The sequence below is a fragment of the Podarcis vaucheri genome, assembly GCF_965113315.1.
Source record: "Podarcis vaucheri genome assembly, chromosome: 13".
Lineage (NCBI taxonomy): Eukaryota > Metazoa > Chordata > Lepidosauria > Squamata > Lacertidae > Podarcis > Podarcis vaucheri.
The window spans coordinates 58,237,013-58,259,650 of record NC_138751.1 but is presented as its reverse complement, the minus strand read 5'-3'; the positions used below and the strand labels follow the sequence as shown (position 1 = coordinate 58,259,650).

Below are 22,638 nucleotides of genomic sequence, written 5' to 3'. Positions count from 1 at the left end.
CAGGATCAAAAAAAGAAGAGGGCCCTGGGCTTGACAGGCGCAACAGAGAGGCAGGGGCGTAGGCAATGAGGTGGACCGGGCAGCATCAGGGGCCAGGGCTGGTGGACCATCCTGGCTCCAACCCTGAGCAGGGCCGGAAGAGGCAGAGCCAGCGCCTCACGACCAAGCGGGATCGGGGCGCTTGGGGTGTGTGCAGGCTCCCTCGCCAGCCCAGCCACAGTGCCCAACTGCCAGGAAGGCCAAGGGGCGAGGGGGGCAGCCAGGAGCAGCAGCTGCCCAGCACGCCCTCTTCCCCGCCCTGCGGGATGCAGTGGGTGTGGACCACCTGGGGTGTAATCACTGAGGGGGGTGACAAAATGGCAAAAATATGTGTGTTTTTATAAAACAAGGGTGCCCGGCAACCCTAAAATAACTCCCACACCCCCCTCACCCCCTTCCAAAGTGAGGTGCGGGGCCTGCATCTCTCCTGAGGGGGAGGTGGCAGGCCGACTGCCTGCAATCTCTGCGCGGCTTTTTCGAGCAGCATGGGGCTTGTGTCTGCCCACCACCTCAGCCGCCCTACAGCTGAGGGGGAGGCTGTGGAGGGGCTCCATGCAGTGCACCCTCCCTTGGCTCACTCCGCCCCCGGTTGCAGGATGCTCCCCTCCTGGGGTCTCCAGTAACTGGCCTTTGGAAGCATCCCTGGCTCTGACCATGGAGGCAGAACAAAGCCAGCCGGGCTAGAGGGCACCAATAGCCTTATCCTTCTTCATGAATTTGTCCTCTTTGAAAGCCATCCACATTGGTGGCCATCCCTGCCTGCTGTGGGAGGGAGCTCCGCAGTTTATCAAAAGAAAACTATGCGCTGCGTGAAGGACTTTCTTTTATCCATCCAGACTCTCTTGACATTCAGCTTCATTGGATGTGGCCCCGAGTTCCAGTGTTAGGAGAGAGAGAAACCTTTCTTTGTCCGCTCTCATGTCATGCAATAATTTGTAAACTTCTATCGTATGAAATTTCTTTACCAAACTTTACCTGAATGTTGAGTCTAGGACCATTGGAATGTGAAGGTGGTCCTCCTGCTCCATACAGGCATGCCAATTGGCATCCTCCACAGCTGGCACAGTGCCTGGGGGGTCCTGATGGCTCAAATCTCCCAGACTTGGAGGGCTCAGGAGATTTTGGGGGTGGCACTTTGACCCCACCCCTATGAGAATCTTAATTCAATTGGAAGGCAGGCAGGTCAGACCACCTCCAGACCTTTATTTCCCTTTCCCCCCTTTTTTCCTTTTTTCCGCCTCCATTCCATTTTAGATTAAGCATTTCTTTTATTTCAGTGTATTATAAAAATATACTATGCATTGGGTATGAACTTTTGCATATCCGTGTGTGTGTGTGTGTGTGTGTGTGTGTGTGTGTGTGTGTGTGACAAAAAACCTCCTAAGAGACAGGATGGATGGAGCTTGGGCTGATGTGAGTGCAAGGGCAAAACTGGATGAACCAATGCTAAGTACTGGCAGCCTTGCATTATGGCATTTTTTGGCACAAGGTGAAGCCTTTGATTTCCCCATGTGTTTTAAGATCACTTGCATCTTGATGGTGATATTACCTAAGGATCTGGCAGGAACCACCTTTGCTCCCAGTGAACAAGCCATAGGAACATTCAAAGCTGCCTTGGAGTGTGCCAGATTCACTTAGCCTGTCGCTGTGTCCACTCTCTGTGGCCATCCCCAGCCCTGTGAACACCTGAGGTCCTTTTTAACTAAAGCGGTGGAGGACTGAACAGGGGACCTGCTGCCTGCAAAGTTCTGCCATCAAGTGACAAACGAGAGGAGACGCAGCAAAGAGCAGAAGCCTTGGAGGCTTAGAACTTTATTGAGAACATTAGGCTTTATTTTTATTTAGACAGCAAAACACGGCCTTTTGCCAGCACTTCAGGGAGGGGAGGGTCTCATTTCTGTTTCTTCTCCTTGACGAATGTCACTCGCTATTACTTTAGCTTTCCTCAAAGCAGCCTCTTTTGTGCCATTGCTGGTCCCGGATGCGCCGCACTGACTGGATCAAAGGTTGGCTGGCATCCCACTCATTCCAGTGGCAGTACTCACCCTTCTCAAAGACGTACTGGCGGCCACGGTACCCGGGATACTCATATCCCACCCATCTATAGAGACAGAGGGGCAAGAGAAGGAGGACCTATCAGGATAGGCTCAGCCAGGCATCCTTCCCAACACAGCTCACCGCAGTAACAACTCATTTCCAAAGATCCAAACTACTCATTGAAGTCAGAACTACTGCCTTTGGGCTCTCAACAGTTCCTCTCCGAAGACAATTTACAAAATGAAATTTTCATTTACATAATAAGATTCAACAAAACAGAGCTATATGGTAGGTTAGGTATGAAAGTTGAAAAAGCTTGGTGTAAAATATGAAAAGGATACACAAACACACACATGAAGCCTCTTTTGGGAAGTAGTTCCACAATCAGGGTATTACAGCTGAAAAGGTCTTCTCCTGTATCCCAACGAAATGTACTTCTCCTGGTGGAAGAACCCGGATCAAAGGTCCCAAGGTAAACGTGGTGGGCTGTCAGGTTCATATGGAAGAAGGCCGTGTCCCAAACGGTTTACGGCACACTTCCCCAAGCTGGTGATATTGGACTACAGTTCCCATCATCCCTGATCAGTTATGCTGGCTGGGACTGATGGGAAATGGAGTCATGAGAGTAGCCATGATTTATGTTAGCGGGGCAAACCTCCATTAGTTATGTATTTTTATTGATTTACCTGATCTGGGGGGCAGTGTCCCCCCTGCCCCCTGGCTACACCCATGAATGGAGTCCAGCAATGTCTGTTGGGCACTAGCTTGGAGAAAGAATGGTTTCCCTTAATAGGGAGTTAGCAACATCTTGAATTGGGTCCTGAAATTAATTAGACGTCAGCACAAGTACCAGGAAGATAAGATCATCTTGCACCAGTTTTAATTTCCAGGTGCCGTTCAAAGGCAAATTCAGGCAGAATGTGTGTTAGAATTAGTTCACAGAATTAGTTCAAAAATCTCTGAACTATGCATAAAAGTAGTTCCCATGATTTCTGGTTGAACTAAACTAGGTTTGTTTCTAGTTTATCTTCAATTTCATTTCCTATACACACTTTTTTTACTCTCTAAGTTCGTAATTGTTGAGGGAAATGAACTCATTGAGTCACGTTCCACTGTCTGTGTGGTTCAGTGTCTTCTGAAGTATATGTCACACCAGTACAGTAGCTGCTGACATCCTGAATGCTGAATTCCCTCCCACCCCGGAGGATCATTTAGATGAATTTAACAACATCAGCAGAGCCTACTGGATCAGGCCAAAGAGAGCCATCTCGTACGGCATCCTGTTCTCACAGTGGCCACCTAGATGCACTAAAGGGGAGAAGCCCTCAACCAGGAGCTTCTAGCAACTGGTATTCAGAAGCATTACGGGAGCTCCATTTTTTCTCAAGAAAGAGATGCCAACAACTTGAACTAAACTGGGAGCTGAACCACTTGGTTTTGTAAAGGGACAAACATGAACTGGAATTACTTTCTGTTGGGGCATGTCAAACATGATCTAGTATTAGTTCCTTTCAAAAATGAACTTCCCAAACTCTGGTTACAACAATATAAGCTGGATTGGAGCCTGCCCCCTGCCCCCTTCCTGTGGGCTGCTATTGCATTGGTGGGGGGCATGATTTTAAGGACATCCTCAAACTATTTATTTTAAAACCCAATCCTTGATTATGCTTGCATATCCTTCAGTTTTGAGCAACACATTCCAGGTCTCTGAGATTTGTTTGTGATGCAGGCGCTAATTAATTTGCTTACTATGTTTTTTGGGGTTATTTTTAGTTCATTTAAGCCACCACAAAGGCCATCTGACTGGAAAAAAGCAGGATATAAATGCTACAAAGGAATTCATTCATTTATAGATTGCTCACCCATCAGTGTCCTCTGGGTGAAATACATCTCAGTACTAGTCAAATAGTCCTTCAAGTTGCTTTCCTGGGCATTTTATGGCCACTTGTGCTGCTTGTTACAGTTTTCAACTCATAGACTCACAGAATCATGGAGCTGTAGGGTTGCAAGGGACCCCAATGGCCCTATAAGCTAGGGTTACCAGAAGTCCCCATTTCCCTGGGATACTTCCCGCATTTGCGAATAATGTCCCTGGATTTCATCTAATATCCCCGGGAAACGCAGCAGCGGCAGTCTCAGCAGCCTGGAGCAGTTGGCTCTGGCTGGCTTCAGGAGCTGCTCAGAAATCCCCATATGATGGTGGTACAGGGGCTCTAAGGTGGAGCTTCCGAGCTACTTCCACCTTCCCTGACCCCAGCAATTAAGCTGTGAAGGGAGGCTTCATGATGCCTACTGGAGCAGCCTCCCAACTCCTACTTGCGTGCAAGCAGGAACAGGGTGGGGATCTCTCAGTTAGGCAAGAGGAAGCTGAGGGATCCCCGCCTCCTCCTGCTTGCACACAAGTAGGAATGGGATTGGGGCTGCTCCAATGGGAAGGGAGGTATTGCGCTGCCCCAGCTGCTGCCGCTGCTCTCGGCCCTCCTTCTCTGCCTTCCATGCATGACCCACTGCGCACCGCTTCCCCCACCACCATCACTGAAGAACCAACAACTCAGGGGCTGCCCAGGCTCATGGAGAAAGGAGATAGAAGCCTCGGAGGAAGGGGAAACATGGCGGTTGAGGTCAAGGTCCGGCCGCCCCTCTGCCACTGCCATTGCTGCAGCATCAACGTCCTGAACATGTAGTATGTATGTATGTATGTATGTATGTATGTATGTATTTAAACTGTCCCCAGATTCATTAAAAAAATATCTGGTAACCTTATTATAAGCCAAATCCCTGCAATGCAGGAATCCCAACTTAAGAATCCCTGGCAGATGGGTATCCAACATCTGTTAAAAAAAACTCCAGTGAAGGTTCATCACCTTCTGAGGTCACCTGTCCCACTGCTGAACAGCTCTACTGTCAGAAAGTTCTTCCTAATGTTTAGTCAGAATTTGAATCCAACTCTCTTTTCATTGTTCATTGTTCATGTCACTTTTTAATTCCCTTTTTTGTGGAATGCTTTCCCCAGGGAAAGATACCAGAGACCAATCCATTTTTATTTGCCCAGACCTTGTAGATTATTGCTTTGCATTTTTTTCTGTTTTAATCTCATTTTATGCAGCACCTAGAGAGCATTTGTACTGGACATCTGATTAATAAAATATATAAGACCAAAATGTTGCCCAAAGATCTTCAAGCACCCACCAGCCACTCTGGTTATAAGCATGATTGTTAATAGATCTTTCTCACTGGCCATTGTCCCTCCCAGAGCCAACTATGTATTACATTCATTTATAATATTTGAAGCATTTTTACTGCCACAACCCCAAATTCTTTGGCTGGAAAAGACTATCAGAGTAGCTTACAAAGATCTATAATGAGAGACAGGTTTTAAGAGCAAGAACCACGCTAATAGTCTTGGCCCTTGTTCCTCAGATTTCAAATAATGTGAAGATGGAGGCCAGAGACTGGGAGAGAAAGACAAAGAGCAAAAGGGGGCCTGGACAAGGTGTGTGGACAATTAACATGAGAGCAAGTCCTGGCAGAAACATTTATGGGGGTTGCTTCAGGAATGCCAAAATGGCTCAGGAAGTTGAAGGTTGTTCCTGAAGGAAAGTCTGTTCCAAATGTGTTTGAGCTGTAGTCAGTAGCTCAGAGCCACCACTTTGGGGAACCAGCTTCTCCTTCCTGCATTTTTGGGGTTTCCGTGCCTCCTGCCTGTTCTTTTCATCTTTTTTTTGGGGGGGGGAGATTAGCCCACATGCCAGAATGAGCCAAAATCGGTTGGATTACCTTCAGTGAGTTCCATCATTATTTATTTCATACAATTTATATTCCACTTGATTGTAAAAAATTAAAACCCTCAAAGTGGTTTGCAACAAAGATAAAACAATAAAATTGTCTATAAGAAGAATTAATAACAATTTAAGACTTTCAAAAAGTTAAAGGCTAAAAGCGGATTAAAACTCACACTAACTTTCAACTGGGTAGGTTTGGCTAAACAAGAATGTTTTTAACAGGGCTATATCGTTCTATATCGTTTTAACAGGGATATATCATTCTAAAACGCCACAGGTTTTTTTACCTTTTTATTTGTCAAAGCGGCTGTCTTCCTACTGCCGGTTGCTGGCTGCTCTGCAGTGCCCTCTGGTGTCACCTTTCAACAACTCATTAGGACATAATGTGTCCTGTGGCTGTCAAAACCATTTCTTAGCCCTTCCTTAAGGTTAAAAACCCCTGGAAAAGACCCTGATGTTGGGAAAGATGGAGGGCACAAGGAGAAGGGGACAACAGAGGACGAGATGGTGGGACAGTGTTCTTGAAGCTAGCAACATGAGTCTGACCAAACTGCGGGAGGCAGTGGAAGACAGGAGTGCCTGGAGTGCTCTGGTCCATGGGGTCACGAAGAGTCGGACACGACTAAACAACTAAACAACAACAAGGTTAAAAACCCTGAGTGTAGATCTGCCCCAGGTGCTAAAAAGAGTACAGTGAAGGCACCTGCCTGATGTCAATAGGAAGGGAGTTCCAGAGTGTAGGTGCTGCCACACTAAAATATCCATTTTCTACAAATGTGGAATAGATATTATGCAGCCCCTGCAAGAATGCCAGATCTGCCAATTGCAGCGGTCAAGGGGGAAAAGATATGGGGCAAGCTGGTCCCAAATTGTTAAGGGCTTTATATACTAATTCTAAGGAAGCTGATTTAGGGATTTGCTCTTCCAAGAGAAGCAACTGTGCAAAGAAGCCCCCTTCTGAAGCAGAGGCACCCCCTCCACCTTTCGCATGGGGCTACAGGATTTGCCTCCCCACCCACCCCCACCCCGCTCCCTCCTTACATTCCATTCAGGGCCTTAATGCTGGCCACGCGGTCCTGGAAGCCATGAGCCCACAAGCTGGGGACGTCATCCTCCACGATCTCCATCTTCCTGCCCCCATAGCTGGTGTTTTCAAAGAGGTGGATCTTGTGGTCTGCACTGTCCTGCAATGGGAACAAGTGATGGGAGCTGGTGTGGAGTGGGGGTGGCTGAATGGGTCCCTGAACCCTCTCCCCCTGCAACCACATATTCACAATGAACCACATATTCACAATGAAGAGGGAGGGGCTGTACCAGGACATTTGCTATGCATACAGAAGGCAGGTGATGAGAAGGAATCTCTCTGCCTGAGCTCCTGGAAAGCTGTTGCCAACCAGAGTGGACAGCATGGTGCTAGAAGGATAAATATCCTGAACAAACACACAGGATATGATAAAGGGAGCATGAAACTGGCATACAAGGGCTGCCCAAGGCACTGGGGTGTCCTCCCCCAATGTAGGTCAGGACAACAGCAGATACACATAATTTAGTCCATGGCCACTGCCCTTTCGTGGGCAAATATCTGTGACTTACGATCAGCAGGGGGCGAATGGAGAGGAGGCTGTCACTGCAGTGGCTGTTGGACCAGGAGTCCCAGCGAGGGTAGTCACCCTTCTCCAACACAAACTGCTCGCCACTGAATGCCTGACGCTCAAACCCGAGCCACCTGTGGGAGGAATCAAACCTATTGTTGTTCCTCAGTCAATCTGAGAAGCTTGGCGTGTAAAGAGGTTGCTCCAAATTCAGACTACATGGCTATCATAAGCCAATATTGAATTCCTGTGCAGCATTTTCTGAATACTGTATGGAAAAGCACATGAATGTGACCTTTAGGAAGTTTGTAAATAAACCATTTTTAACTTACTAAACATGTGGTCTTTTTTTATACTGGGGAAGAGGGGAACTTTGGAAGGAACTCAGAACGGGATATCTCCTCACTTATTTCCCATATTTCCTCACTTTACTGTAGATTTTGTGATTTTAAATCTCTGCTGGGTTTGTCTCATCAGAGAGTACATGCCCCAAACCTGGATGTTGGCATCCAGGAAATTATTCTTTTATATCTATTTTTTCCTTGCCAGCAATAGTTAATTTGCTACCCATTGCCAGAATGTCTGTGTTATCAACATGTGAATGGCCCCTGTAACACTACCTCTAAATTTTGTGTATTAATTTCCCTCTGACCTAGACCCAGCCATGTAAAGTTTTAACCTGATTTTGGGAATATGCAAAATTGTTTCTGTTTTAATTTTATTTTATTTTTTGTTCTTCTCTTCCTTAGTGGGTTGTGCTTTCTATAGGTAAGGAGCCTGACTGTCAATAAAGAAAACACAGGTTATGAACAGCAGTTATCAGAATCAGTACCAATTTTATCCCCATAACTCAGAGAGGAAGGCTGAGGGGCCAGGTTACTTACTGCTAGATGTAGTTGGGTCCCTTCCAACCAGGGCTTTTTTTTTTTTTTTTTGCAGCTGGAACTCACCAGAACTCAGTTCCGGCATATTCAGAGAGGGTGCCATTGCCATTATTATAAGAGAACAAAGGAGGTGTTTAGGTGCCAAATAGTTCTGGCATCTATATTTCCAGAAACTCTACAATTCTATGATTCTGGAAGTGAGTTTGTGACGGGAGCAATTCCCTGATTTGTAGCTCAGCCTCTTAGCCAATTCACCTCTTGCTCTGCTTGCTCCCTTTGGGATCACCTGGGCACAGCATTTAAAGCTTTTTTTTTAAGGACACACAGCTGCCTATAATTGGCTGCACAGAGCTGAGGAGACCTAAGGGAGTTCACTGCAGCTTTGCAGCTCCCGGGCCTTTCCTGACTGGCACCCCCCCCCCAACCAGAACTTTGCCAGCAGTCCAGAACTAGAAAAGAGGTGCCTTCAAGGGGCAACTAGGGGCATTATACACCTCTCAAACTACTTTTACTCCTCACAAAAGCTTCTGGGATAAAACCCAAATCAAAATTGGGTGCTTTTAAAATCTAGCTTTCCTTGAGAATGCTCAAATTTCAAGACAGGTGCTTCTAGCCCGGTGTGGATCCCTGCTCTCTCCCATGCTTGGTACTCACGGGCCAGCCTCCACCTGGATGGAGCCCACTTTGTCCAACTCCTTCTCCGTCACGTTGGGGTTCTCATCCATGAGCTCACATTTCCTGCCCTGGAAATTCTCCATCTCGAAGAGGGTGACCTAGATAAGGGCACAGAAGTCAAGTGGCCCAACAGCCATCAAGGGGTAAAGAGCCTCAAAAAGGAGCATGTACTGATGGAGAAACAGTTTTGGGAGAGAAGCTATCAGTCAGCTTGTTTGCAGGGGGAGAAAAAAGCATTCCCAAATTGAGATGCCCTCCACCAAAGGTGACACAGACACCTTTAGGACAGACAGAGCTGTTTCTCTCTGTGTGGAGGAGGGAAGGCCAAAGAATGAAGACTCTCGGAATATGTTTGCAGCTTCGTTTCCTGCTTGGCAGGGGGTTGGACTCGATGGCCCTTGTGGTCTCTTCCAACTCTATGATTCTATGATTCTATGATTCCAGCAGCTCTTATTTTTCATTTGTATTCCACCTTTCCTCCATGGAGCCTGAGGTGGTATGCATAGTTTTCCTGCTTCTCGTTTAATCCCCACAACCACCCTGTGACATAGGTCTGGCTGAGTGGGGATTTGAACCCGGGTCTCCCTGGTCCAGCACTCTAACCACTGCACCACACCACAATTAAGACACAATTGTGGAGAAATTTGAAAGACTTTATTCAGGGACAACAAGGACACAACCACAGAGGCAGGGGGACAGTGTTCAAAAAGTAGCTTCTAACAAGAGGCCCAAGAAAGGTGCAGGAAAACTTTTGTTAAGGAAATTTTTATAAGAAAAAAACTGCTCCTTTCCCCTTATGGGGTATCCAAGTGGGTTTCCTATCAGTTGGAGAAACAGAGGCCAACCAGAGTATATAGAGAAGCAAAGTGGCTAGTAAGTCTGATCTTTATTAACTGTTGCAACAGGGTCCCCACTCCCCACATGCAGGAGGGAGGAGAGAACCCTGAACAATGAAGTGTGAGTCCTTACACAAAGACTTTTGAAACTGCCCACCCTGTAGCTCAGGACCCCCCCCAAAAAAAAAAAATCATACATACATCACAGAAGGAGGCGGTCTACAGCAAAAATAAATCACAGGAGGTGGTCTACAGCAGAAATCCTTTCTGCCAGGATACTTGATAATGGTCACTGATTGCACTGATTACATTACCTGGGCATTACCTGGGCAGCCAGGCTCACTCTTATACACAAATATGTGCCCTTAAGACAGGATTTGTAAGCAAAAGACAATGGGGAGGATTTCCCATTTCCTTCCTCCTTGCAGAAAAAAAAAGTGAGGTCAATTTGGGAGAGTCAAAATGGCTTTAGGATTGCTCTCTCAGACAAATGGTATGTATGTGTTTGCCTTGTACATTTATGAACATTTAATTTATATTTGAGACCTTAGAATTCTCATAACAAAAGCCTTAGAGAAAAGAGGTGGAAGTGAAGGAGAGGTGTGTGTTGAGGAAAGTAATAGTTCAAATATGTAGCAAGTGATGGCCAGCTCTTTGAAAGCCGACAAGGTCTTGAAGATATGATTGCCAGGTCTCCAGGTCTGATTTGAAGCCTCTGGGTTTGCCTGGACCCCTCCAGCTGGAGGACTTGATTCTCAGGGTGGGTGAGAGTACCTTTATCAATAAGAAAAAATATTAAGAAGACTGTGCATACAGCTTGCAAGCTTCAGCTTGGCAGGAGCTGGCTGCAAATTGGGGGGAGGGGGTCCCTGCCTTCCTTCACTCCGCTCTCCCAGGTAACCTCTGTTTCCTGGGCCTCCTACCATGACATCACCAGGGGCCACTCTTAGGTTTCAGACCATCACTGGATGAAGGCAACCATCATCACCAGGCCCAGTCTGGCAGCCCTGATGCCACTGCAAGAACATTCATCCCCCACAGGCTGTGCATATCTGAACACAGGAGGCTCTTCAGCAGTCAGCCCAACCATTAGACACAGTGAGGCAGCTGCCTCAAGTACAGAGTGGTCAGGAGCCCCCCAGGCCTTGAGATTTCAGATCTCTCTGATACCCAGACGAGTTTTCCAGAGATAGGGAGCAATGCCACAGGCTCAAGAGGTCACTGGGAAGGCAGTTGAATTTAGGTATCCAAACCCTTGAAAAAGAAGAAAAGGAGCAGAAGGTGGTCTAGTATAAACCACCAGAAAGTTTACACAGACAGCCCAGAACGATGAAGTGGGCACTAACCAGTTACGTTGTAGCAGAAACCCTTGGCTGTCTTTGCACACATGCGCAGCACATGCCCACAAACACCTCCTACCACAGCCGGCTGTTGTTGGGCAGGAAAGGAGAGGCTGGGGAAAGTGTATGTGCTGGGGAGAGGGAGAAGCTATGGGGAGCCCAGTGCTTGGGAAGCAGGGAGGGCCTGAGGAAGGGATGCACCTGTGAGACCCATACCCTGCCCTAGACGAGTGCAATGCCCTTGAGTGCAAGGTGCAAGCAGGAGGGCTGAAGGGGTCTTTGCCCTCCCTTAAATATTTAAGGGGCTGCCCCCCAAAGTGGATAGGCATTGCCTTTCAAATGGTGTGTGTGCACTGCATCATGTGATCAATTATGGGGACGGGGCTTACATCCCCCCCAACTTTTATTCAAGTTGCCACCCCAGCTGAAAGGGCTGTGGCTAGCAAGACAGTGGCCTGGCACATCCTAGCCCAGTGATATGCAGAAATGGCAACCCTGGTGAGAAGTTGGCCGCGCAGCACCCCTACCCAGCTGTCATGGGAGGCAAGCGTGCTGCCCCACCACCTGCCCTGATCCAGCTCACCAAAAGGTGCCACTTGGGCAGTGAGTCCTGCAGGAGATCCAACTAGTCCCCGGGGTTGGGAGAGCAAGGTTGCCGGTCAAAGTGCGAGAGGAGCCGATTGCCCAGCAATCCCAATTCCGGCCTGAGTCCTAAGCTACAACGCTTGCAACGTCACTGTTTTTGCACCCTTAAGGATTTTGCTCCTGAGACAACTGCCCCAACACCATGCCACCGGCAAAGGCCACAAACTACATGCTATGGAAATATCACATCACTCCTTGCATGTTTGCTGGTACAGGGAGGTCGGGCTGTGCTCAGACTTGCTCTTGGCAAGCAAAAGATTTGTTGGAGAAGTCAAGAGTGCCATCTTCTGTCTAAATCTATAACAACCAGCTCTGAAAAAAATACAGTGGTACCTCGGGTTAAGTACTTAATTCGTTCCGGAGGTCTGTACTTAACCTGAAACTGTACTTAACCTGAAGCACCACTTTAGCTAATGGGGCCTCCCGCTACTGCCACGCCACTGAAGCCCGATTTCTCTTCTCGTCCTGAAGCAAATTTCTTAACCTGAAGCACTATTTCTGGGTTAGCAGAGTCTGTAACCTGAAGCGTATGTAACCTGAGGTACCACTGGTATCTGCTTCTAGTAAAACGTGCACCATGTATTGTTACATGCCCCCTATTCAATCTCTGAGCAGTGAGAGAATTCAGGAGTTCCAGGAGCTCACCTAGTTGCATTCCTTGGAATGAAGGTCAATGGAGACTGAGTCTTAAGGCTATATGACATTAAAGGTAAAGGGACCCCTGACCATTAGGTCCAGTCGTGACTGACTCTGGGGTTGCGGTGCTCATTTCGAGGGAGCTGGCATACAGTTTCTGGGTCATGTGGCCAGCATGACTAAGCCGCTTCTGGCAAACCAGAGCAGCGCACGGAAACGCCGTTTACCTTCCCACCGCAGCGGTACCTATTTATCTACTTGCACTTTGACGTGCTTTCGAACTGCTAGGTTGGCAGGAGCAGGGACCGAGCAACGGGAACTCACCCCGTCACGGGGATTCGAACCGCCGACCTTCTGATTGAAAAGTCCTAGGCTGTGGTTTAACCCACAGCGCCACCTGCATTGAAATTATTTACACATTATTTACAACATGAGCACAAATGGAGGGACTCACAGCATTAAAACTCCCAAGGATCTTGTTTCTCCATTAGTCAAGTCACAGTTTGGGATCCAGCACAGAGCAAGCAGGCCTCTGGGTCTCTGGCTTCCAGCCTGTTTTCAGCTCAAAACTCACTCTCTCTCCTGGCTATTGTTCTCTTACTTAACAGTTAGGTGAGAGGGGCGGAGGAAAGGGCCCATCTGCCTGGAGGGCCCCATCATTTAGTTGTTGCCCTTGTTATCTAGCTCTTTTGGGGGAATGACATTGAGGACACTTAAGTAGCCAGCTAAGCTTCTTGTTTCACAGAGAAACTTGTCTGAACAGCTCAGCAATATAACCCTTTATTTCTACCCTCACTGGGTACAGGACCCCAAGAAGGGGCTCAGGGCATCATCCAGACTGACTGCCCAAACCTGCAACAGTATAAAATCTTCAGGGGCTTTGTGGGACAGGGAAGGGATGAATTCAACACTTGCCATACCTTGTAATTTGGCCCCATTTCCTCTGGGCTCTCCGCAGCTGCCATCTCCTCCATAGGGGTCTGTTGTTCAGTCATGGTGTCTGCAATCAAACCCTGTCCCGCCCCCATCCCCGTGCAAGTTAGAGATGGTTATTGCTCCAAGGAGGAAAATCCTCTCTGCCAAAGATTTCTGCCAGGCTTTCTGCCAGGGAGCATGAGAATGAAGAGATCATCATCTGCATAAGGAGACTCCCAGTCTCCAGGGACTCTGGGAGATTGACCTGCAAAGAACTGGCCAAAGTAAGGCAGTGGTCATTCCTACTTTATTGTCTAGCTTTAAGACCAAAAGAGCAGGAGAGCTTTGGGGAGGAACCTATTTGTGATGGAGGCAAGTGTCAACTTCATTGGACTGGAGACAGGGGACACAGGGGTGGGGAGTAAACACATCCTACACCCAGCTGGTCTTTTTCTCATTCCTTATTACTGGTGAAGCTGGTTGACCCTTAGGATTCCTTCCAACTCTGTAGTTCTAAGCTTCAGGGAGGCAGAGACACATGGAAGGTTCTCCTCCAAGAGTGCATGACTCAAAGCTCTGCACCTCAAGGAACTGCAGAGCAGCACACTGCATTTTTGCTGCTACAGATCAACTCTGTAAGATTCCTCTCAGCACTCTGCCCACCCACTGACCCACAATGAGTTGTAGTTCAAGACGCCACCTCACTTGCAGCTTCCTTCAGGTTTCAGTCTTGGAATTCCACTGCCTGGTGTTCCAGTTCCCCACCCTCCCAAGGCCCTCCGCGACATCTCCCTGGCCTTCCCTCACTGCTGTCGCTGGTACAAAGACAGATGCAGTTACATACAACTTACTGTCTTTAGGTCTCATCTACCCCTTTTTTGGCTGTGGGGGGATAACATGGATCAAAAGCTTAAGTATGACATTCAAAAGCTTTTGCTGGAGGTAGGCAAGCGCTATGCGAAGGAATCCAGGGTAACCATGGTCTGATGAGGACACATTCATACCTCCTTTTCCAGATGCTGTTGGAAACTCTGGCAGACAGGCAGGCAGGCAGGCAGAGGAAGCAGGCGCCTATTTATACGCTTGCCTCTGAGCACAGCCCTGGCTTTCGAGGGGTGCTGAGGCAGCAGCAACTCCATCCAGCAGACCCCACCCATTGCCTTTCACTTCAATAGTGAGGGCTCCACTCCACAATACGGAGCCATTATGCAGAGGCCTCCCAGCTGACAGTTTGGAGAAGATTAACAGCCTGCCTGCAAGTCAGCCCATCAGCATGTTGCCACTGCTCCTTGCCAGAACTTCACAGAAGTTCTGGGTCAGCAGCTTTCCAACCCCAAAACAAAGCCCTTTCAGCAGCAACAAACACGCATGCCGTATGTCCCAGGCCAGGGAGATGTTGCGGAGGGCCTTTCCATTGAAAGGAGCAAGAATTCTGTGCCTCCAGTCTCATGTTGCTGGTCTTTAAAAGGCAGGCTCATGAGAATACTCATCCAGGTTATTAAAACTACGCGTTTATTCTAGCAAGTGGAAGTGATTTGAACCAGCAATGTAAGGAGGATATTGACAAGCTGGAACATGTGCGGAGAAGGGAAACCAAGATGATTAAGGGTCTGGAAATCAAGCCTTATGAGTTGAAGGAGTTGGGTATATTTAGCCTGGATGAAAGGAGTTACGATTGTTATCTTCAAATATCTTAAGGGCTATCACACAAAAGATGGAGCAAAGCTTGTCTTCTCCTGCTCTGGAGGGTAGGACTCGAACCCATGGCTTCAAGTTCAAGAAAGGAGATTCCAGCTAAACATCAGGAAGAACTTTTTGACAGTAAGAGCTGTTCAACTGTTTGACAGTGGCAAGGTCTCCCTTGGGAGGTGGTGGACTCCCCTTCCTTGGAGGCTTTTAAGCCGAGGTTGCACGGCCATCTGTCACAGCTGTTTTAGTTGAGATTCCTGCATTGCAGGGGGTTGGACTAGATGGCCCTTTGTGTTCCGTCCAACTGTACAATTCTGTGATTTATGAATTTTGCTCTGTCTGTTTTGCATGTCTATGCATCTTCCTCTAGGTGCCAACCAGCTTAGCTTCAGCAAAGTGGTGAACGCATCACAACACTCATTCAGATCATTCTCTGAAGCCAGCAACTTGTGGTCTTGCAATGCTTCATAGCAGCCATCATCTGGTAGGATGCAAGAGTTGGAACTGGGACCCAAGCTGCCCGAAAATGGTATAGCTGCCACCTCAGGAGTAAGAAAGGGCCCTGCCAAACTCCCATCTCTAGTCTTCTCTCCTTTCCAAACTATATGTATAGGAGGGGGGAGAAAAAGAAGGCAGAGATGCTGGGGCCCTTCTTCAGCTACCTGTTCCCTCTTTCTGGCTACCTCAGAGAGAGAGCAAGCAAGGCTGCTGCAGGTGAACAGCCCTTGCCCCCCCCCATCCTGTTCTGAGAGAGTAACATTTAAAAACAGACTGTGGAGTCTTCTATGGGGAAGGAAAAGGGGAAGGAAAACCTTCTGCTTCAATAAATGTGAATAGTTTAAAAGAAAAATGAAAGATGGACATGCAAAGTCATTCTGAATGCTGTTTTTAATCAGATATAGTTGTCCAAACATTTCTTAGTAGTAAAACTACTAAAATACAGAATTTCAGTGCCTTGCACAAGCACAAAAGAGAACCCGTGTGTGTACAGATTCAGAGGGATTTGCCCTGATGACACCTTAATCTCGCTCCTTTGTGCAGGGCCAGCTCCCCGGGGAATCCAGGCATTGCATACATTCCAACAAACCCCCTGCCTCTCCCCCAACATGAAAGAGATGCTGTGGATGCCCCAAACTTTGCTGCAGGCCCTCACATCCCAGCAAAAGGTTTCTGCTAGGCTGGGAAGGAGTCTGTAGGATGTGTGTGTCTGTGTGCATACTCAGTGCAATTTAAGGAAAGGCTTCTAGCACACATTAGAGTCACAGGTGGAAATCAAACCAAATGAGAACACCAGGACAAAATCAACTGATTATTTTTTTTAAAAAAAGTGAAGCAAATGGGAAGATTGTCAGCACCTTCAGGGGCATTTTGGTGCTAATCACGTTTGCCACTACAGCACAGGCAACCCACCTAGCAAGCAAAACAAACAGACTAGGGCCAAACCAAAATATCCTGAGTCTTAGGAAGTGGCAAGGTCTGGGGGGAAATCTATACCCACAGCTACTTGAAAAGGAGGGGCATTGTGACAGCATCTCTCTAATCCCCTGGATATACCCACGCCCTTCCCAAACCATGCCAACTGGGTCTTCCCTATGGGCTGGGAGTGGGGTGAGGATGCTGCTAAGCAGCACTGAGGACCCCAGGATACATCCTCAGTGGTGCCTAGAGCAGAATATATTATGTTTTCCTATGGCAAAATACTACTGCTATTTCTGCTCTGAGAGGAACCCATGGGAGGTGTCTGGTTTAATAGGGGCAGATCCCCAGGGGACGTACAAAGGTTATTCTGCCTCATCCCAAGGAAGAAGGTGCTCCATCCCAGGCACAGCCACTTAGCTGAGGAATGGTCTCCTGAAAGGGAGGGGCTGATTGGGAGACAGCACCATTTGCATGGGGCTTGGGCATAGGCCGAAGACTGCAAAACCCACGTGGGGCAGGGCAGGGAAGAGCAGAAAAAGCCAATTGCGTGAGGAATTGGCACAAAGATTACGAATGTCTGAAAGCCCACAAGGGCAAATTGGGGATGCTCATCTTCAGGGTTAGGCCTAGATCCGTGGGCACGTCCCCTTCCCATTCCTAAGGGCCAGTGCAGATGCATTTTTGTACTCCAACAGGGCTGTGAACTTGTGAGACACTGCTCAGCACTGAAATCTTCTGCCCACCACAGACCGTGTGTGCATGTCCATGGAGGACAGCTGTGCAATGCAATAGAAATCTGTCTAATTCTGTGACAATATAAACTTTAATTTTCTGAAAATAGAACATTTCTGGGAAGAGCACTTAGAGCTATTTTCTTAACATCCAAAGAAGGAATCCCAAACATGGGGGCTTTGGGTAAGGAAACAACAACAGAGAAACCTCACTATGGAAGAAAGAATCTTGCAGATCCTTCATGGGAACTTGTTCAGGTAAAGAGGCTTCCTAGATGGCAAAAGCAGAGACTCAGCAATGGAAAAGACCAAAGAGGAAGGAAGGTGCTTTGCAGGGTCATAATTCACCTGTTCCCCCCCCCCATACATTCACAAGAATGAGCGACCCTGGATTTCTTTTGACAGATTGTGACAAGGTAAAAAGGCTTCTTAGAGTCTGTCTTCAAGAATGCTTGGAGACCACAGGCAGGAGACCCTAAGCTCCTTCACTGATATCATCCAAGTTTAACATTTGTGGAAAAATAGGTACACACTTCTGCAACTGAACTTTTGAAATAATCAGAGGAATATAAACTATTTATTTACCCCTTTATTTACAGAAAGAAAAAACTTAAACTTCCAGCAAGAGAACCCAGCAGGGTTCCTATGCAGCCCTGATACTGGCAAGGTGAGACTTCCCTTCTTTTTTCAGTAAATAGTGAGGGGTGGGGAACCACCCCTCAGATTATTTACAACTATTTTAATGAGGACTGTCTGATGTTATTGCTTTATCCCTCTAGAAATGGGATGCTCATTACTCTGTGTGCTGACAAAACACACACACATACAATCTCACTTAAACAATAAAATCTCCTTTGATCCTAAAAAAGAAAGGAAGAGTATATATCACATTGTCTTGGCGGAACAGATGATCCACAAAGTTAATACCAGCCAATCAAAATTTTCTTAAAAAATAATCAGTCAAGTTTCATCTTTCAATATGGCAGTAAACATAATCTGTTTCTTCCTCTTTCCATTTCCCATCCTCAGACAGCAACAAGTCTTTTTGCAAGAGACCAGCCTATAAGTTCATCCGCTACAACATCCTCTCTTTGTTCATAAGCCAACAAAGAGCAGGTTGGTGTGCCCAATTCCCCAGCCAGAAGGCCAGTGTGTCAGGCACAGCACCGCCCCCCCCCCCGGCAGCTGGAGTGGGGGGGGGCAGCTCTGCAGCACAACTAGGACCCACAGCTGCAGAGGGGCGGAATGGATCCTGAGGAGTTGGACAGCCTTCCGCATCAGGCCCACCATGGACATTCTCCACACCAGATGGAAAGGCACTGCGCACACAGCAGTCAGGGCGGGAAGCAGCAGCAGCAGCAGCAGCAGCAGGGGAGAGGGGTGTGAGCAAGTTAAGGCTTCTTCTGTCTTCCAAGTCATCCGGACTCCACCTGGAAAGTTGGGGGAGAAACACTATTTCATATCTGCTGGTGGAACAAGGCCTTCTTCACACAGCGCATAATTAAACTGTGGAACTCTCACAGGCAGGAGGCAGCGATGGCCACCAACTTGGAGGGCTGTCGATGGCTTCCAGCCACAGTGGCTCTGCTCTGCCTCCAGAGGCAGCCATGCTGCTGGAAAACGCAGGCGGGCAAGGGCTGCTGCGTTCGTAGGAGCAGGGCATCTTTCCCTCATTGGGGTCTAACTTAACCCCTGGGGAGAAACTGTTGCTCAGTGACGGAACACATGTTTTGCACGCAGATAGCTTCAGATTTATTCCTTCGCATCTCTGTTAAAATAAGAGCAGGTGGCTGGCAATGGAGAAGAACTTTCTTTGCCACAGACTCTGGAGAGCCACTGCAAGCCAAAGGAGGCCATGCTTTCATATATTATTATTATTATTATCATTATCATCATCAATAAATTATTACTATTATTACTATTATTATTGTTCAGCTGCTAACAACCCTCTTCAAATTCCCGATAGCCATCTTCAAATATCTGAAGGGCTCTCCCATGGAAGATGGAGCAAGCTTGTTTTCTCCTGCTCTGGAGGGGAGGACCTGAACCAATGGCTTCAAGTTACAAGAAAGGAGATTCAGACTAAACATCAGAAAAAAACTTTCTGACAGGAAGAGCTGTTCAACTGTGGAACAGTCTCCTTTGGGTGGACTCTCCTTCCTTGGAGCTTTTTAAGCAGAAGCTGGATGGTCCTTTGTCACGGCTGTTTTAGTTGAGATTCCTGCATTGCAGGGGGTTGGACTGGATGATTCTTGAGGTCTGTTTCAAATCTACAATTCTAGGATTCTACAAGTAACTTGCGTCTGCTAATTCCAACAGGCAGGAGTGGCCCATTTCACCACTTGAAGCAAAATGGGAATTTCTCCCTCCTTCCCCCTCCCCACCCCATCCCTTCCCTTCCACCGCAGGAGCCTTGGTGTCAGGGAACTGCCATCAGCTCAGAGGCGGGAGGTGGAAGGGCAGTTGGGTTACAGGGAGCCGCCAAAGATTGTGAGAAGCAGCTTGTCCTCCGAGGAGGAGTGAAGCCATGCCTCCAGCGGGGAAAGGGATGCAGGGCTCGGAAGATGCAAGGGAGAGCCGCAACACTGAACCTGAGCAAAGCGGGGGGGGGGAGGCAGGTCCCCCCTTGCCCATGCCCTCTCTGCGCAGAGAGCGGAGGCGTAGGATAGGGGTCAAAAAACTGCTCTGCTGGGGAAACTTTAAGGACCGCCCACTCCCAGATTCTGCTAGTGACTAAGCAGACATGGAAAAGAGTCAATCTGCATTGTGAACGTTTTGGACAGATAATAAAGCCTTGGAAAGACACCAACAGGAAGTCTTGCCTGTTTTCTCTCGAGCAACCACGCTGGCATTTATAACACTTGGCATTTGCAAAGCGTTGCTGAGGTGTTTCTCTGCCTGCGGACAGGGAAGCTGAGTGGTGGCCCCTCCTGCTGGAACACCCCCTCTCACCAGTGAGAGGGAGACATTCTGGGAGCAGGAGAAGCAGTGGGGCAGGTGGAGAACCACCTCTCGCATTTCCGCTGCCTGGGGCGGGTGCTTCCCCTTGCCTCATAGGTGGGCCAGCTTTGTCAATTAGGGAGGCAAAAAGTTTTCCCATTTATAAAGTTTCCAGAAACTTACAGACTTACACATTAAATATCTGGGGGGTATGACTGACAGCTAAAAACATTAATATATTTAAAGACAATTACATAAACACTTGGAAAGAAATACAGTGGTACCTCGGTTTTTGAACAGCTTAGTTCCTGAACAACTTGGAACTTGAACGCTGTCTATCATTCAAGTGTTCTTACAAAAGTCAGTGTTCTGGTTTGCGAACTTTGCTTCGGAAGCCGAACATGCTCCTGAACTTCCGTTTTCACTGTTGAGCTGCTAATTTGCATTGCCCCATTGTAATCAAAGCCTTTTTCCTCCCATTTTCACTGTTGCACTGCTAATTTGCACCCCCCCCCATTGTAATCAAAGCCTTCCCTTTCCAATTGCAGTGTTCTGAGGTGATATTTGGAGCTTATATTTGGTGCTTTTGTTTTTGCTATTTTTTGCATTTTTGTTTGTGTGGCTTTTTCGTTTTTGTGACTGTGGCTTGTTCTTCATTTTATTATTGATTGATTGATTGTGTGACTGCAGAAATGGATAAAAGCCCCCCATCCAAACACTGACTATCATCAGTGCAGGTAAGAAAAAAAATAATTTTAATTTTTATCATGTACAATACTTATTTTATAGTATAGTACATTGATTACAATGGTCAACAACAAATTTGTTGTCTGCATTTTTTCAGCTGATTTAGGATGAATCTGATGCGCTGAATCCAAAAATCACATTGGTTTTGCTCAATCAGGTCAAGTTTTTGAGCTATGGCCACATGTCTTTTTTTACGTTTTTGTTCACATGTACGCTTGTGTGGAGCATTTTAGAAGAAGTTGGTGGGGGTAAAATACCTTGTCAAATAATTGTTTTGATTGGAAATGATTATTTTAATGATAAGAAGTATTCAGGTCCGATAGTTCTGGGTGATTATGTCGAAAAGGGATCAGTTTGAAGTCATAAAACCTCGAAATCTTCCATAAATTGGTCCAGCAAAGCATAAAGTTGGGAGATCAAAACTAAGTTAATGGGGCACCCGCCCCACGAAGTATCCTGATCTTCAATCAGCACGTCGTCCTATAGCTCATTGTGATGAAATTCCAGTGCCTATCTTTGGAGAAGTTCCTGACATTAGTGACGAAGATGCCTCCAGTGTTGAAGGACATGAAGAAGAAGAAGTGGTTCTTGAAGATGATGCTCCATATCCATTTTCCCAAAAGGAGTTGAATGATCTAGTTCGTGACCTCAGCTTGTCAAAGGACTCTGCCGAACTGTTGGCATCCAGATTGAAGGGAAAAAAACCTCCTCTCTGACAGTGCTCGCATCAGCTTCTTGCGCAACAGGCATCAAGAGTACCTCCGTTTTTTCTCGGAAGAGAAGGACTTGGTGTACTGTGCAGATATTGCACAGCTTCTGCTCAAACTTGGAGTGCTACAGTACGAACCCAAAGATTGGAGACTGTTCATTGACAGCAGCAAGCGATCACTGAAATGTGTTCTGCTACACAACGGCAACCAGTTTGCCTCTATACCCCTGGCTCACTCAACTACACTGAAGGAGAACTATGAAGCGGTGAAGTATGTGCTGGAGAAAATTGGTTATGATCAGCATAAGTGGTTTATTTGTGTTGACCTGAAGATGGTGAACTTTTTGTTGGGACAACAGTCTGGCTTCACCAAGTACCCATGTTTTCTGTGCATGTGGGATAGTAGGGACCGTGCTCAGCCTTACACGAAGAAGGAGTGGCCTGTGCGGGAGGAATTGGTGCCTTGCAAAGAAAGGAACGTCATCAACGACCCTCTGGTGGACAGAGACAGAATACTCTTCCCACCGCTGCACATCAAGCTCGGCTTAATCAAGCAGTTCACCAAGGCTCTGGACAAGGATGGTGACTGCTTCACTTACTTGTGCCAGGCTTTTCCAGGATTGACCATGGAGAAGTTGAAAGCTGGCATCTTTGACGGTCCTCAGATCCGTCAGCTCATCAGAGATCCAGAGTTCGGAAACTCAATGAACGAAGTGGAACTGGAAGCGTGGAAGGCATTTGTTCTGGTAGTGAAGAACTTTCTTGGCAGCAATAAGGCCAGAAACTACGCAGAATTTGTCAACAACATGCTGACTGCTTTCAGAAACCTGGGCTGCAACATGAGCGTCAAGATGCACTACCTATTTTCACATATGGACCGGTTTCCTGAGAACCTGGGTTCAATGAGTGACGAGCAGGGGGAGAGATTCCATCAGGACATGAAAGTGATGGAGACCAGGTACCAGGGTCGCTGGGACGCAGTCATGATGGCTGACTACTGTTGGACTCTGAAGAGAGACCTC

General features: G+C 47.4%; 1 protein-coding gene and 1 long non-coding RNA gene across 2 annotated transcripts in view; one reads left to right on the top strand and one right to left on the bottom strand.

Annotated features, from left to right (window-relative positions):
* The window catches only part of LOC309517099, a 393,909-nt gene that overhangs the window by 52,576 nt on the left and 318,695 nt on the right, over positions 1-22,638 (top strand). The window lies entirely within an intron of this gene.
* Positions 1,825-21,261, bottom strand: LOC309517085 (beta-crystallin B3-like). Its single transcript, XM_082196143.1, has 6 exons — positions 14,386-21,261; positions 13,387-13,479; positions 8,989-9,107; positions 7,452-7,584; positions 6,900-7,042; positions 1,825-2,140 (listed from the first exon to the last, which is right to left on the bottom strand). Exons 1-6 carry the CDS (start codon positions 14,536-14,538, stop codon positions 1,975-1,977), a joined length of 807 nt encoding a protein of 268 aa, XP_082052269.1. The 5' UTR covers positions 14,539-21,261; the 3' UTR covers positions 1,825-1,974.